We start from the raw sequence: 15470 nt of genomic DNA, 5'->3' as shown, positions 1-15470 counted from the left end.
AGATAGAGCAACTCAAACGCGAACTTCCTTCCTTCGACAACTTAAACGGGTCTCTGTCATGCGTGTCTGCGTGCGTCTTACTTAGTCGCGCATTGGAAGCAGCGGGGAACATAGAACCCTTTTCTGGAAAAAGTGTTGTACGTTCCCCGCAGCGGGGAACATAGAACCCTTTTTTTTAAAAAGGGTCCTTAGTTCCCCGGTAGAGGGGAACATAGGACCCGGGTAACATAGGGACGGGGAACATAGGGATGACCCGCTGCAGGCAGCTTGCTAGCTATGATGGCAGCAACGATGTCTGCCAGACAGGAGAGAGTGGTCAGTGACGATCGAATCGAGAAAATGACAAAATGGGTCAAAGACCAAAAAGTTATTAACTGACAGCAGTGACAAATGTCAGACTGTAAACTTTCTCGAAAGAAAAGGACAAAATGGGAAGATGCTGATAATAACAGCAAAATGGAAAATATAAGAATTTCCAAGTAATGCTCAACTCAAGTGTGTGTGTGTGTGTGTGTGCGCGCGTTAAACTTCTTGTTGAATGATTTCAAATTATCTCTGAGTCTGAACTGAGGGAAAGGAAACCAAATTTTGAGCAGTCTCTCACGAGTTCAAAATACCAAATGAGGAGATTCTAAAAGAACAGACCGGTTTATGAAAGACTTGATGGGGGAGGGGCACAGCTAAGAATACTTGAGTGAGATTCTGTGATCCAAATTCGAGATAGAGCTTTTTGATAATGATAATTTGTCAGAGTAAGGTTGTGTAATCAAAATTTGAGAATGAGCTTTGTCAATCAATCAAGAATATTTGCATTAAGTTCTGTGATCAAAATTCAGAAACAACCTTTAATAATTGATAAAGAATATGTGAGTGAGGTTGTGTGATCCATCCAATTTGAGAATTAGCTTTGATAATAATGATTGAGAGCCTCTGGCCCTCTGTGGATCATGGCCGCGGGGCCAATTTTGCCTGGCCCCTTGGGGCCTCTGTGGGTCGTGGCCGCGGGGCCAAGTTGGCCTGGCCCCTTGGGGCCTCTGACCCTCTATGGATCGGGGCCAAGTTGGCCTGACCCCTCGGGGCCTCTGGCCCTCTATGGATCATGGCCGCGGGGCCAAGTTGGCCTGACCCCTTAGGACCTCAGGCCCTCTGTGGGTCGCGGCCGCGGGGCCAAGTTGACCTGGCCCCTTGGGGCCTCTTACCCTCTATGGATCGTGGCCGCGGGGCCAAGTTGACCTGGCCCCTTGGGGCCTCTGGCCTTCTGTGGCTCGCGGCCGCGGGGCCAAGTTGGCCTGGCCCTTTGGGGCCTCTGGCCTTCTGTGGGTCGTGGCCGCGGGGCCAAGTTGGCCTGGCCCCTTGGGGCCTCTGACCGTCTATGGATCGTGGCCGCGGGGCCAAGTTGACCTGGCCCCCTGGGGCCTCTGACCCTCTATGGATCGTGGCCGCGGGGCCAAGTTGGCCTGGCCCCTTGGGGCCTCTGACCGTCTATGGATCATGGCCGCGGGGCCATGTTGGCCTGGCCCCTTGGGGCCTCTGGCCCTCTGTGGGTCGCGGCCGCGGGGCCAAGTTGACCTGGCCCCTTGGGGCCTCTTACCCTCTATGGATCATGGCCGCGGGGCCAAGTTGGCCTGGCCCCTTGGGGCTTAAGATTATTATTTTTGCAAAAGTAGTTTTGCTTGGGTCGCGGCCGCGGGGCCAAGTTGGCCTGGCCCCTTGGGGCCTCTGGCCCCCTGGGCCTGGGCCCGGTAGGCCCGGTCATTAATCCACCTATGCATACGCCATACAGACTAACCTGCCGAGACACTTTAGGAACACATACGCCATACAGACTGCCCTGCCGAGACACTTTAGGGACACATACGCGATACAGACTGACGTGCAGAGACACTTTAGGGACACATACGCCATACAGACTGACCTGCCGAGACACTTTAGGAACACATACGCCATACAGACTGACCTGCCGAGACACTTTAGGGACACATACGCGATACAGACTGACCTGCCGAGACACTTTAGGAACACATACGCCATACAGACTGCCCTGCCGAGACACTTTAGGAACACATACGCCATACAGACTGATCTGCCAAAACACTTTAAGGACACATACGCCATACAGACTGCCCTGCCGAGACACTTTAGGAACACGTACGCCATACAGACTGATCTGCCAAAACACTTTAAGGACACATACGCCATACAGACTGACCTGCCGAGACACTTTAGGAACACATACGCCATACAGACTGCCCTGCCGAGACACTTTAGGGACACATACGCCATACAGACTGACCTGCCGAGACACTTTAAGGACACATACGCCATACAGACTGACATGCCGAGACACTTTAGGGACACATACGCCATACAGACTGACCTGCCGAGACACTTTAGGGACACATACGCCATACAGACTGACCTGCCGAGACACTTTAGGGACACATACGCATTACAGACTGACCTGCCGAGACGAAGAAGATTCCCGCGCTGAGGATGACGTTGTGTCTGCTGCGGTAAAACTCGCTGGCGGCCACACACAGTCCTCCCAGGAACAGCAGACCCACACTCATGATGGGGAAGATACTGGAAGCGCGCACTGCACCTGTTAGGGGAAAAAAAATAGTTATTTGCTTAAAAACATTTGCTAGTTGTGAAGTCACAAAGTACGGCTGGCCGAAAGAGCATCAAGAATGGTGACAGTCTTTTAATAATGGCTTTTTCACTCTTCTCATTGACATGCCAGGTGCTGAAAGGGTCACAGGTAGGGTTGGGTATCGAGTATCGAGTATCGATTGGAACCGGGACTAACTTTCCGATTCTCCCGGTATCGTTCAAAAGTTTAAATTTCGATTCCTATTTTCGATACCCAGTCCGCCGACCGGAAAAAAAAAAAAAAAAAAAAAAAAAGTCAGCCGAACCGGAAGAAGAAGCCGCTGAGCACCAACGAAGAAGCGTCCACCGCCGGAAGTGTTAGCATAGCCGAGCGAGTCAGTCAAGATCAAGCATGGATAGCGGGCGTCGGCGGTCGAAAGTGTGGCTTTACTTTACAAAAAAAAAATGAAATAACCGCGAAATAACAGAGCTCCATGTCCATCAAGAAACGAGTGGAGAGAGAGCTGCAGATGTACCAGGACGTTCCACCGATACTTATGTCTGACGACCCTGCTGCATGGTGATGGTCCGGTGGAACCAACAAAAGACTTATCCTTTGCTGTCAGATCGCGCTTTCTCCTATTTATGCGTTCAAGCTTCTTCCACACCCAGCGAACGTGTATTTTCCACAGCAGGAGACACTATCTGTCCAGAACGCTCACGCATCCTGCCTGAGAAGGCGGATATGGTCATTTTCCTAAACAAGAACTGTCTCTGATTTTATACTGTACCTGCTGCTAATCTTGACTGGGTTTTGCAAGTTGTTTCTTATTGTTTATTTGCTTTTCTGCACCAGGTTAGCCCATCAGTGGGAGCACGGTAACATTTTTAAGTACCTGCAGCATCATACACTTGTGTGTGTAAATGTGTTTTCATGAGGTTTTCAAAAATAAAGCTCTCTTGAGGAAAGTGTACCCCTGGGAAAATGTATTCATAATTTATAATATTTATATTCAAGTTCATAGATTTGATATTTATATTCTAGTTGAAAACAGCCCTGTGAGGAATTTATAGTAAAGTTAATAAAAAGTTAATAGAATTAAAATTGATGGAGAATGTCAGACTATTTCATTCAGAAAGACTGTAGGTTAGCTAGCTCATTTAAAATATCCTAAACTTTTTTTTGACCCTGCCTCTTAAAAGAATCGGAACCGAGAATCGTCAGGAATCGGAATCGAAACAAAGAATCGGAATCGGAATCGGAATCGTTCGAATTCAAACGATACCCAACCCTAGTCACAGGAGAGCCAGTGCACTGCATGGTTGTTTTTTTTCTTAAAGGGGAACTGCACTTTTTGCCTATCTTTCACAATCATAATTAGAGACGAGAAGACAAAAGGTTTTTTTTTTTTTTTGCATTCTAACATGTAAAAATCGTCTTGTTCTTGGTGGCTAGCAATGCAGCTAATGATAGCAATCAATTTGACATCCAAATCCCTATAAAAATGCATTCAAATGCGTCAACAATACTTCATTTACGTTCTGTAACCTGTATAATAACCAAACTGTAGCAACATTGTTATTGTAAGAGAGAAAAAAGTGCTCTAAAAAACATCCATAAACGTTTTATATACATACTGCTGTTGACTATACATGCCATAAGTATGTATATAACATAATAATATTACGTATTTTTCTCATTTTAATCATATGGCGGCGTATTAATTTCACAGACGCATCACAACGTTCACTTTTTCCTTTAACAACAACACTACTAATCATGGCAGACTTGATGAGAGACAACAAAGACTTCTTTAAAGGTCTACTGAAATGAAATTGTTTTATTTAAACGGGGATAGCAGATCTATTCTATGTGTCATACTTTATCATTTCGTGATATTGCCATATTTTTGCTGAAAGGATTTAGTATAGAACAACGACGATAAAGATCGCAATTTTGGTATCTGATAAAAAAAGGCTTGCCCCTACCGGAAGTAGCGTGACGTAGTCAATTGAACATATACGCAAAGTTCCCTATTGTTTACAATGATGGCCGCATGAAGTGAGAGAGATTCGGACAGAGAAAGCGACAATTTCCCCATTAATTTGAGCGAGGATGAAGAAAGATTTGTGGATGAGTAAAGTGCAAGTGAAGGACTAGTGGGGAGTGGAAGCGATTCAGATAGGGAAGATGCTGTGAGAGCCGGGGGTGACCTGATATTCAGCTGGAAATGACTAAAACAGTAAATAAACACAAGACATATATATATACTCTATTAGCCACAACACAACCAGGCTTATATTTAATATGCCACAAATTAATCCCACATAAAAACACCTAGGTGTTTGTTATGCTAGCTCCTAGCTACTAGCTACTAGCTCGAGCTAGTTATAGCTCGAGCGGGTAATATGGACCGGATCCCGTCTATATAACCAGCAAATACAATTCAAACACCTGCACAACACACACACTCACTCAGCCCAAAGAACCGTTCACCTAACCCAAGGTTCATAAAGCTTATATATTTAACCAAAGTTACGTACATGACACGCACGTACGGGCAAGCAATCAAATGTTTGGAAGCGCGCGGGTTGGACCTGATATTCAGCTGGGAATGACTACAACAGTAAATAAACACAAGACATATATATACTCTATTAGCCACAACACAACCAGGCTTATATTTAATATGCCACAAATTAATCCCGCATAACAAACACCAAAGTGTTTGTTATGCTAGCTCCTAGCTACTAGCTCGAGCTAGTTATAGCAAGCGATCAAATGTTTGGAAGCGTACTCACGGTATCGCATCTGCGTCTGTTAACAAAGTCAAAGTCCTCCTGGTAAGAGTCTCTGTTCTCCGAGTTCTTCGATCTTGAATGCATCTTTCGGGAATGTAAACAATGAAACACCGACTGTGTTGTGTTGCTGACTTCCCTCGCAAAATACTCCGCTTCGCACCGACTTTCTTCTTTGCTTGCTCAGCTTCTTTCTCCATAATGCAATGAACAAATTGCAACAGATTCACCAACACAGATGTCCAGAATACTGTGGAATAATGATGAAAACAGCTATTTCGTATTGGCTTCAATGGAGAAGCCATACCTGTGTTCTACTGGCTACGTCACGCGCATACGTCATCCTCAAAGGCGTTTTGAACCGGAAGTTCCCCGGGAAATTTAAAATTGCACTTTATAAGTTAACCCGGCCGTATTGGCATGTGTTGCAATGTTAAGATTTCATCATTGATATATAAACTATCAGACTGCGTGGTCGGTAGTAGTGGGTTTCAGTAGGCCTTTAAGACAAATGATGATACCGAAACTTCTATTTTTGAACCTGAATATAAGGAGGATGATCTACAAGTTTTAGAAGATGTGTGCTAAACAGATGTAGCTTTAGTGAAACCCTAAGCATCATGTAGCAGTATTTCTAAGTGCTTAACAAGATATACAAACATAATAAAACAATCACTTTCTGTACAATGTCTGCTCTCACTGGGATAAAGACTGATGGGATGTTTATATCTTTCCCATTTACATCATTTCATCATAATCCTCACAAAGGGTTAAAAAAGTGCCAGAAACGCGCGTCTTTTTGTGTCTTTTCTCGCCATCTCCGGGTCTAAGTTGGATGTCAAAGTTGACCAATTTGTGGATTTATGTCCACAACCTTCTACTTTTCAGGTGAGAGGCATGATTTATCCTCGAGAATGAACTTTCACCAACTCAGAGACGATGCAGCAGCTCAATATCAATATAGCAGCATAAGATTGTTAGCTTTCTATGATCACGGCACCGCTAAAATACTAATAACAATATCGCTAATACTTGGTTAATAATCAGGTCACGACATGTAAATGGAGTATTGTTGGCGCTTTTTGGATGTTTTTAGAGGGCTTTATGGGCGGAATAGTGTACTCCCACTAGCTGCATTGTTAGCCACCTCTTACTTGCCATATTTTACGAGTTAGAATGCATGAAAAAATAAAAATCATAAGGATTGTGAATGATGGGCACAATTGCCCTTTCAAGCAGCGGCAAAGAGAGAAAGACCACACGGAGGTAGATGGACACATGCATGCTAAATAGCGATGCTGCAGCAGGAGAGGAACACATGACGACATGTTGACGCCTCTCTGCCGGCCGCCCATCACACTGGACAGAGGCACAAAAGCAAAGAATGTAAACGTAAAAGTGTGCTTGAGAAGATTATTGTGTTCAGCGGCTCCACATCACAGGGTCCGCCCCGGTGGCCCACAGCCCTGGGCTGAAGGAGATCCCGGTCACTAGGTCCTGGCTGCCCATTGGCTGGCACGGGCTGTAGGCCGGTGTTCTAATTGGCTGCCTGGAGTAATGTCTCTCTGTGTTCAGCGGAGCAAAGAATCCATTACTCCTCCCTATGTTGCTCTTCCTATTATCCGTCTCCATCCATCTTTCCTCGCTGTTTACAGTCCAAACAGCGCCTGCCTTTATATTTACTGTCCTAATACTTTCATGGATGGACGTGGAAATAACACTTTGTCATTTCTCCAACAAACTGCAGCTGTTGATAGAATGCTGCATGCTGGGTAAAACCCTGGCTCTGGAGTAATGTGTCTTTCCCAAACATCTTTCAGCTGGCAGGAAAAGAGTTGAGTAGAATACAATATTCACTCTAGAGAGATCCATCCATCTCACCAGCAGCCATGTTGTTCATCCAGTCACTTGCTTGTTTCATGCCTGCACCGCTCACAATTCAACCCATACGGTACATATTCCCGGTACCTGGGAATCCATACCGGTACTCAGCGGTACCAATTTGTGTTAATAAATATTATTTGTTTCTACAGTAAAATTATGTTTTTATTTGCACGTATGACACTAAGTTGTAATTACAGTTGCAAGTCCAAGACGTTCATTGGCAGCTGTGTATAGTTTATGGTATGTTGTGTTGTTTTTTGTTGCGCCCCAAAGAGTGTTAATACTGTGAGTATTGTACCGTAAATTCCAAACTATAAGCCACTACTTTTTTCTTACGCTTTGAACCCAGCGGCTTAAAGGACGGTGCGGCTAATTTGTCGATTTTTCTACGATTGATTGATTGAAACTTTTATCAGTAGATTGCACAGTGCAGTACATATTCCGTACAATTGACCACTAAATGGTAACACCCCAATAAGTTTTTCAACTTGTTTAAGTCGGGGTCCACTTAAATTGATTCATGATACAGATATATACTATCATTATAATACAGTCATCACAAAAGATAATCATCAAAATATATACATTGAATTATTTACATTATTTACAATCCGGGGTGTGGGATATGGAGGGGGGGGGGGGGGGTGTTTAGGTTTGGTTGGTATCAACACTTCAGTCATTAACAATTGCATCATCAGAGAAATGGACATTGGAACAGTGTAGGACTGACTTGGTAGGATACGTTCAGCAAGTAGTGGACATAGAGATAGAGATCAGAGAGCATAAGAATAAGAATAAGTATCTACATTTGATTATTTACATTTGATTATTTACAATCCGGGGAGGTAGGATGTGAAAGGAAGTTTGTTAGTTTACGGCTGAAGTTGCCTGGAGGTGTTCTTTTAGTGCGGTTTTGAAGGAGGATAGAGATGCCCTTTCTTTTACACCTGTTGGGAGTGCATTCCATATTGATGTGGCATAGAAGGAGAATGAGTTAAGACCAAAAAGGAACTAAAATAAATAGAAAAATATTTAAGTTTTATTTAATAAAGAAATATTTGAAGGCTGCCCCATACAACACATATGGAAAATGGGAGGACTTTTTTGACTGCCCGTTGCCGTGGGATGCAATATTCAAATTAATCTATAAAACCACTATCGATGTGCAAAATTGTTATTTTCAAATTAAAATTATTTATAACTTCCTACCCACGGGAAAAATGTTAAAAATATGGAATATGACAGCGTCAGATGATTGCCGATTTTGTTGTCAGGAGCCTGAATCCACCCTACATTTGTTTTGGCATTGTCATATTGTGTCTTCGTTTTGGGTGGAAGTTGAAAAAATGTGTTTAAAGATTGGTTTGTTTATGAAGCTTGATGTGGTTTCTGTTATTTTAGGAGAGTTCATTGACAGTCATGATTTAGTCAATTTAATTAAAGTACTCGGTAAAAGGTTTATTTTTAAGGCCAAAAACAGATATTCACTTAGTATTTCTTTCTAGGGATGTCCCGATACAACTTTTTCACTTCCGATACGATACCGATATTGTAGCCTTGATATTGGCCGATATCAATACGATACGATATAGGCACAAATCATACATATATTTATTTCTTATTTTGTTGTGTGGAATGTTAGAAAAGGCTTGATAAAGTGATGTTACTGTTACTGATGTTGTAGTGTTAAAACAGAAAACAATAGTCAGCAAGAGTAGGTATAGGAAAAACTGACCCATTTATTATTAACCAATTGGTTACATAAATTTTAACCTTCAACATAAGAGTATTACCTCAACAAATCCAATAAAAACAAAATGTTATATTTAAAGTGCAAAATAACCACTAATACCAACATAATTATACAATTGAATAGAATAAATTAAAAATAAATTAGAAGACCCTGAAAAATAACCTAAATAAATCAAATTAAAAAAAAAAAAAAACGTTTTAAAGTGCAAACAATTCAAGTTCACTTCAGTTATTTTTTTTACTGTCAGCATATGTTGGAAACAACTGTGGGCAGGGACAAAAACAACAAAAACAACACAATATTGTCCACTGTCCAACTGCTCTAAGTTAAGAGTTCACAGCTCCAGTTTCACTGACTGTCTGTGCCCAAAACAATGTAGTAATTACTCTTAGTCTTCACTAAAGAATAGTGTAAACACAATAAACATATAATAATCAGTCAGTGCTGACTACCCTTACTACTCCTCCTCCTTCTCCACTTTCTGCAGTCCGAGCATAATGCGTGCGGCAATACACTTTTTAACCTCTCCGTGCATCTGGGGTATAGTTTTGTCTACAATGTAGTGGCGGCTAGGAATAATGTAGCGAGGTTCGAGGTACTCCATTAAGCGTTTAAACCCGACATTACTCACCACCGACAGGGGCTGGTCATCAAGCACAATGAACTGGGCTATCTTTTCTGTTATGGCCATTGCCTTTTTGCTGTCCCGTGGTAGTTTGTCATGTCTTGCAAAGCTTTCGGCCAGCGTGGGTTGCTGAAGCGAGCCAGAGGTTTGTTGCTTCGCCTTGCTGCTCTCGAGAAAATCCTCATGTTCTTTTTTGTGGTGTTTTTTCAAATGTGCGATGAGGTTGCTTGTATTGAACCTTCCCGGTTCTGTCCCTCCACGGGACACTTGCGCCTGACAAATGTTGCATTTAGTGGCAACTTCTTTGTCCGAGTTTAGGTTAAAATACTTCCACACAGCCGACATCACTACACTTTGCTGCAAGCACACGCGTTGTCGTTGTTGTGATCACGTGGGCTGTGCATGCTGGATCAGAGACGCTCTTCTTCCGCGGCTGGCACCAGTGTTAATTAAGGGGCATTGCCGCCACCTACTGTGTTGGAGTGTGATCAAACCAGAGTCACTTATAATAGACGTGCTGCAGCGGTAAATGGACAGCTTATACCGGAGCGCTTATATCGGAGTTTTTAGATTCAGTCCGATAAAATCCGATATTCACTTTTTTGGCTAATATCGGACTGATTTCCGATATCAATATCGGATAGGGACATCCCTATTTCTTTCTTTAAAACATTTATTCAGTATTTTTTAACTTTAGAAAATTATATGGTTGAAAACGATAATGATGCCAAAAAACATAAAAAAAAGATGGGAAGTCCTCAAAGGCTTATTTTGAAAATGTAATTTTGTTTATATATGATATGCAATCTGTTGTTGTATTCCCTATTTTAAGTGTACATAAATGAAGGTGTGTGTTGCTGAGTTCGACTTGTATGTGATCTGGACTGTACATGGGTGCTTAATTTGAAAATGTATTTTTGTTTGTGGATTGTATGCAACCTGTTGTGTTCCCTGGTTTTTGGTGTACATGGGTGAAGGTGTGTGTTGCTGAGCCCGATCTGGACGTAATCTGAACTGGACCTGGTTTTAAGAACCCTTTTGAACAATCTGATTTCATTGACAACCCGGTCTGGTGAAGTTAAGGTCCTTTGTTTGTTTTGTTTGAAAGTAAAGCATTATAAAAACAATTACATAAAAAATAGTAATTAATGAAAATGTTAGTGGACCAGCACCACACACACAATCATGTGTGCTCTAAAGACTGTATCCCTTGCAGACTGTATTATTCTATATTGTAGGAACCAGAAGTTTTTTTAATAAGAGAAAGAGACAGCCCCTTTTGTGTGAATGAGTGTGGAAGAGTGTGGATGAGTGTGAATGGGGGAGGGAGGGTTTTCTTGGGTTGATGCACTAATGGTAAGTGTATCTTGTGTCTTTTTTTATGTTGTTTGAAATAAAATAAATAAAATAAAATAAATAATTAAAAAAAAATAATGAAAAAAATGAGTTAAGACCTTTGTTAGATCGGAATCCGGGTTTAACGTGGTTAGTGGAGCTCCCCCTGGTGTTCTGGTTATGGCGGTCATTTACGTTATGGAAGTAGTTTGACATGTACTTCGGTATCAGAATCAGAATCAGAATCAGAATCAGAATAGTTTTATTGCCATTGTTTGAGAACGGGTTCACAAACTAGGAATTTTTCTTGGTGCAATTGTGCAACATAAACCACACATATAACACCAGTGGCGTGCAGTCACTAGAGGCAGGGGAGGCACGGCCTCACGTGCCATCATGGAAAGAAAAAAAAAAGAAAAAGAAAAAAAAATTAATTAAATTGTTATATGTATCCAGTGATTATACTAAAGTTATTTTCCATTTAACTTCACCAGTTTTAGATTATTTTTATTTTTATTTTCACATTAGCCGTTCAAATACTGAGAAGAGACAGTGCGGTGATCAGCAGCCAGTTGAGGCACTTGTGCCTCACCATGGATTGCGACTCGGCTAACTGCTGGCCTGCTGTGCAGTGAGACCGTATTGCTATATGAACTATATTATACATTTCCATAGTTTAGTTAGCTGAGGTATATAATGTACAGTGTATTTTGTCAACAACTGTATGTGTGTAACGTATTTTTAGTGCTGAGCGATCATAAATCTGCTGCGGAGACACACTGTGTGAGGCTCGTCTCATAACCCCGCCTCCTGGTGCCAAGCACCTCCGCCGCAGAATGCACCGCCCGACGGGAGCACCGCGGCCACACCAACCAAAGCCCACACCCAAACCCTCCACGTGCAAGACCGAATCCACCCAAAAAAAGTCACTTAACAAGAAGCCAAAAAGTGCAAAAACAACAATGCTCGCGCTGCAGGAGCCGCGAACGACCGCAGGGACACAACATTAGGTACACCTGCACTGCAGGTTCATATGTTTTTTAATTTGACTGTGATGATGCAGTCGTGCCTCACCAGACATTAACCTCACCGCACGCCACTGTATAACACATATTTGGTAATAAAAAGAGCTGTAACTGAGCTATCAGATCTTGTTATAGACTTAGAAGGAATTCAAGGAGCTACTGTTAGGAGTTATTGTTCATGTGCCTGATGGCCGAGGGGAAAAACTGTTCAGGTGGCGGGAGGTGTGGGTCTGGATGGAGCGTAGTCTCCTGCCTGAGGGGAGAGGGGAGAATAGTGTGTGTCCAGGGTGAGAAGAGTCAGCTGTGATCCGACCCACACGCCTCCTGGTCCTGGAGGAGAACAAGTCCTGGAAGGATGGGAGCTCGCAGCCAATCACCTTCTCAGCAGCATGTACGATGCGCTGCAGTGTATGCTTATCCTGGACTGTGGCGCCGGGGAACCACACTGTGATGGAGGAGGTCAGGATGGACTCTATGGTGGCTGAGTAAAACTGCACCAGCAGCTCGGTCGGCACCTTAAGTTTCCTCAGCTGCCGCAGGAAGTACATCCTCTGCTGCGCCTTCTTGATGAGGGAGCTGATGGTCGGCTCCCACTTGAGGTCTTGGGTGATGGTGGTGCCCAAGAAACAGAAGGAGTCCACAATGGGGACGGGGGTGGAAGAGTCAATCAGGGTGTGGGGGGATGGTGGGGCTGTGACTTTCCTGAAGTCCATGATCATCTCCCCTGTTTTCTGGGCGTTCAGCCTCTCTCCCGTAGGCGGACTCATCGCCATCCGAGATGAGCCCGATGAGGGTGGTGTCATCCGCAAACTTGAGCAGTTTTACGGATTGGTGACTGGAGGTGCAGCAGTTTGTATAAAGGGAGAAGAGCCAGGGGGAGAGTACACAGCCCTGAGGAGTACCAGTGTTCGTGGTTCGACTGTCCGAGACAATCTTCCCCAGCCGCACGTGCTATCTTCGGTCTGTCAGGAAGTCATTGATCCAACTGCAGAGGGAGTCGGGCACGCTGAGCTGGTAGAGCTTGTCTCGTAGCAGTCCAGGGAGGATGGTGTTGAAGGCAGAGCTGAAGTCCACAAACAGGATCCTAGCGTAGGTTCCTGGGGAGTCCAGATGCTCCAGGATGAAGTGGAGGGCCAGGTTCACTGCATCATCCACAGACCTGTTGGCTCCATAGGCGAACTGCAGTGGGTCCAGGAGGGGGGTGGTGATGTCCTTGAGGTGGGGCAGCACCAAGCGCTCAAAGGACTTCATGACCACAGACGTCAGCGCGACCGGCCTGTATTCATTTAGTCCTGTGATCCGTGCTTTCTTGGGGACAGGGACAATGGTGGAGGTCTTAAAGCAGGACGGCACGCAGCATAGCTCCAGAGAGGTGTTAAAAATGTCAGTGAAGACAGGAGCCAGCTGATCCGCACATTGTCTGAGAGTGGAGGGGGAGACACCATCTGGCCCGGGGGCCTTCCGCGTATTCAGCTTCAAGAACTGCTGGCGTACATCCTCCTCTTGGATGGAGAGGGCCCTTACAGTCCTATGATGTTCTTGGAGTCCTGTGATGCCCTTGGAGTCCTTTGAATCCTTTAACTCCTTTAATGAAGTGCTGGCATTGGTGGGGAGGGTGATGGTGGGGGGAGCAGGGCTTTGATGAGCTGAAGGCCGTTCATGACGACAGTAATGTGTGTTGAGGCCCTGAGCGAGAGTCCGGTCATTCAGGGCCAGGGGGGTTTTGGGCTTATAGTTCGTAAGGGCCCTTAGCCCTCTCCAAACGGCCGCAGAATCATTAGAGCGGAACTGTTCCTGTAGACGGTTAGAGTACACAGATTTAGCTTTCTCCACTTCCCTGTTGAAGTGGTACTTCGCTTCTCTGTATGTACTCCGGTCCCCGCTTCTCCACGCAGCCTCCTTCTTCTTGCGCAGCTGTCGGAGCTTGGGTGTGAACCAGGGCTTGACGTTGTTATAACAAACCCTGGTGCGCGTTGGAATGATGCGCGCCTCATTGAAGTATGTATGAGGTCACAGTGTCCGTATACTCGTCCAGATTGTCCGTGGCCGCTCCAATTGCCTCCCAGTCTGTCATCTCCCAACATGTACGCAACTCGTCCACAGACTCGGCGGTGAAACACTTAATGGTCCTCATAACACGTTTTGCCAGTTTCAGTCTCTGTCTGTATGAAGGGATTAAGTGCACCATCACGTGATCTGATAGTCCAAGAGCAGCGCGCGGGACTGCATGAAAAGCCTTGCTCAATGTAGTGTAGCAGTGATCCAAAGTGTTCTCCTCTCTGGTCGGGCATTTAATAAACTGCCTATACTTTGGTAATTCCTGGCTCAAATTTCCCTTGTTAAAGTCACCAAGCACGATAACAAGAGAGTCCGGAAAAGATCGTTCCGCATGTAAAATCTGTCCTGCAAGCGCGTGCTGAGCGTCACGCACGTCCGCGCTGGGTGGGATGTAAACAGCCACCAGAATGAATAAAATGATCTCACGCGGTGAGTAAAAGGGTTTACAGTGAATGGAGATATATTCCAGAGAAGGAGAGAAGTGTTTGGAAATCACTGTCACGTCTGTACACCAGCAGTTGTTGACAAAGAAGCAGACTCCACCGCCTCTTTTTTTGCCGGAGAGCTCCGCGTCACGGTCCGCGCGGAGAAGATGAAAGCCCTCCAGTTGCACCGCGCTGTCCGGGACACTTGCGCTCAGCCATGTCTCCGTGATGCACAACACACAAGATGAGGAAAAGTCCTTGTTTCTTCTCATCAGCAACGCTAGCTCATCCATCTTGTTGGCAAGTGAGCGGACGTTGGAGAGAAAGATTCCTGGTAGAGGCGTGCGTAATCCCCGTCCGCGAAGACGGACAAGGGCGCCCGCACGCTTCCCTCTTCGGTGCGGTCTCTCCCTCTTTTGATCACAGAATGGACCAAATCCGCAGCTGACGTTAAGATGACCGGTAATAAGTCCATAGGGATGATGGATCTGATGTTCAGTAGCTCTTTGCGGGTGTAAGAGCACCTGGACACACAATTTATGCACAAAAACAAACAAAACAGAGCGCACGAGAGCACAGAGGCAGCCTTCATCGGCGCCATGATGATGACGTATATATCAGGGAGGTGTAGCGGATTTTATAGACTAGGCTCAGTGCAAGTTGTTTTACTCTGTCCTCCACCTTGAGCCAGCCCACTTTAGAGAAGTGAGGTGTGATCTGGGGTGGAGGTCTAGAAGTAATCTGACTAGCTTGTTCTGGGATGTTTGGAGTCTAGATTTGAGAGTTTTGGAGGTGCTAGGGTACCAGGAGGTGCAAGCGCAATCGAAAAAGTGTTGAATGAGAATTCCCGCTAGAATCTTCATGGTGCTTTTGTTGACCAGAGAGGAGATTCTATAGGGAAATCTTGTTCGTTGGTTGACCTTTTTGATTACCTAGGTTGCCATTTTACCACAGGAAATATTAGCCTCTAGAAT

The 15470-nt window shown here is 44.6% G+C and overlaps 1 protein-coding gene across 2 annotated transcripts in view; it reads right to left on the bottom strand.

The window, feature by feature from the left end:
* Positions 1-15470, bottom strand: part of cacng3b (calcium channel, voltage-dependent, gamma subunit 3b) — a 144968-nt gene that overhangs the window by 31701 nt on the left and 97797 nt on the right. For both annotated transcript variants that reach the window (XM_062050511.1, XM_062050512.1), the window contains one exon: positions 2462-2602. In XM_062050511.1, coding sequence (XP_061906495.1) covers positions 2462-2602 — 141 coding nt within the window. The remainder of the gene's footprint in view (positions 1-2461; positions 2603-15470) is intronic.

Source organism: Entelurus aequoreus, linkage group LG06, assembly GCF_033978785.1.
Source record: "Entelurus aequoreus isolate RoL-2023_Sb linkage group LG06, RoL_Eaeq_v1.1, whole genome shotgun sequence".
NCBI lineage: Eukaryota > Metazoa > Chordata > Actinopteri > Syngnathiformes > Syngnathidae > Entelurus > Entelurus aequoreus.
Note: the sequence above shows the minus strand (reverse complement) of the source record. Positions and strands in the feature narration are given on the sequence as shown.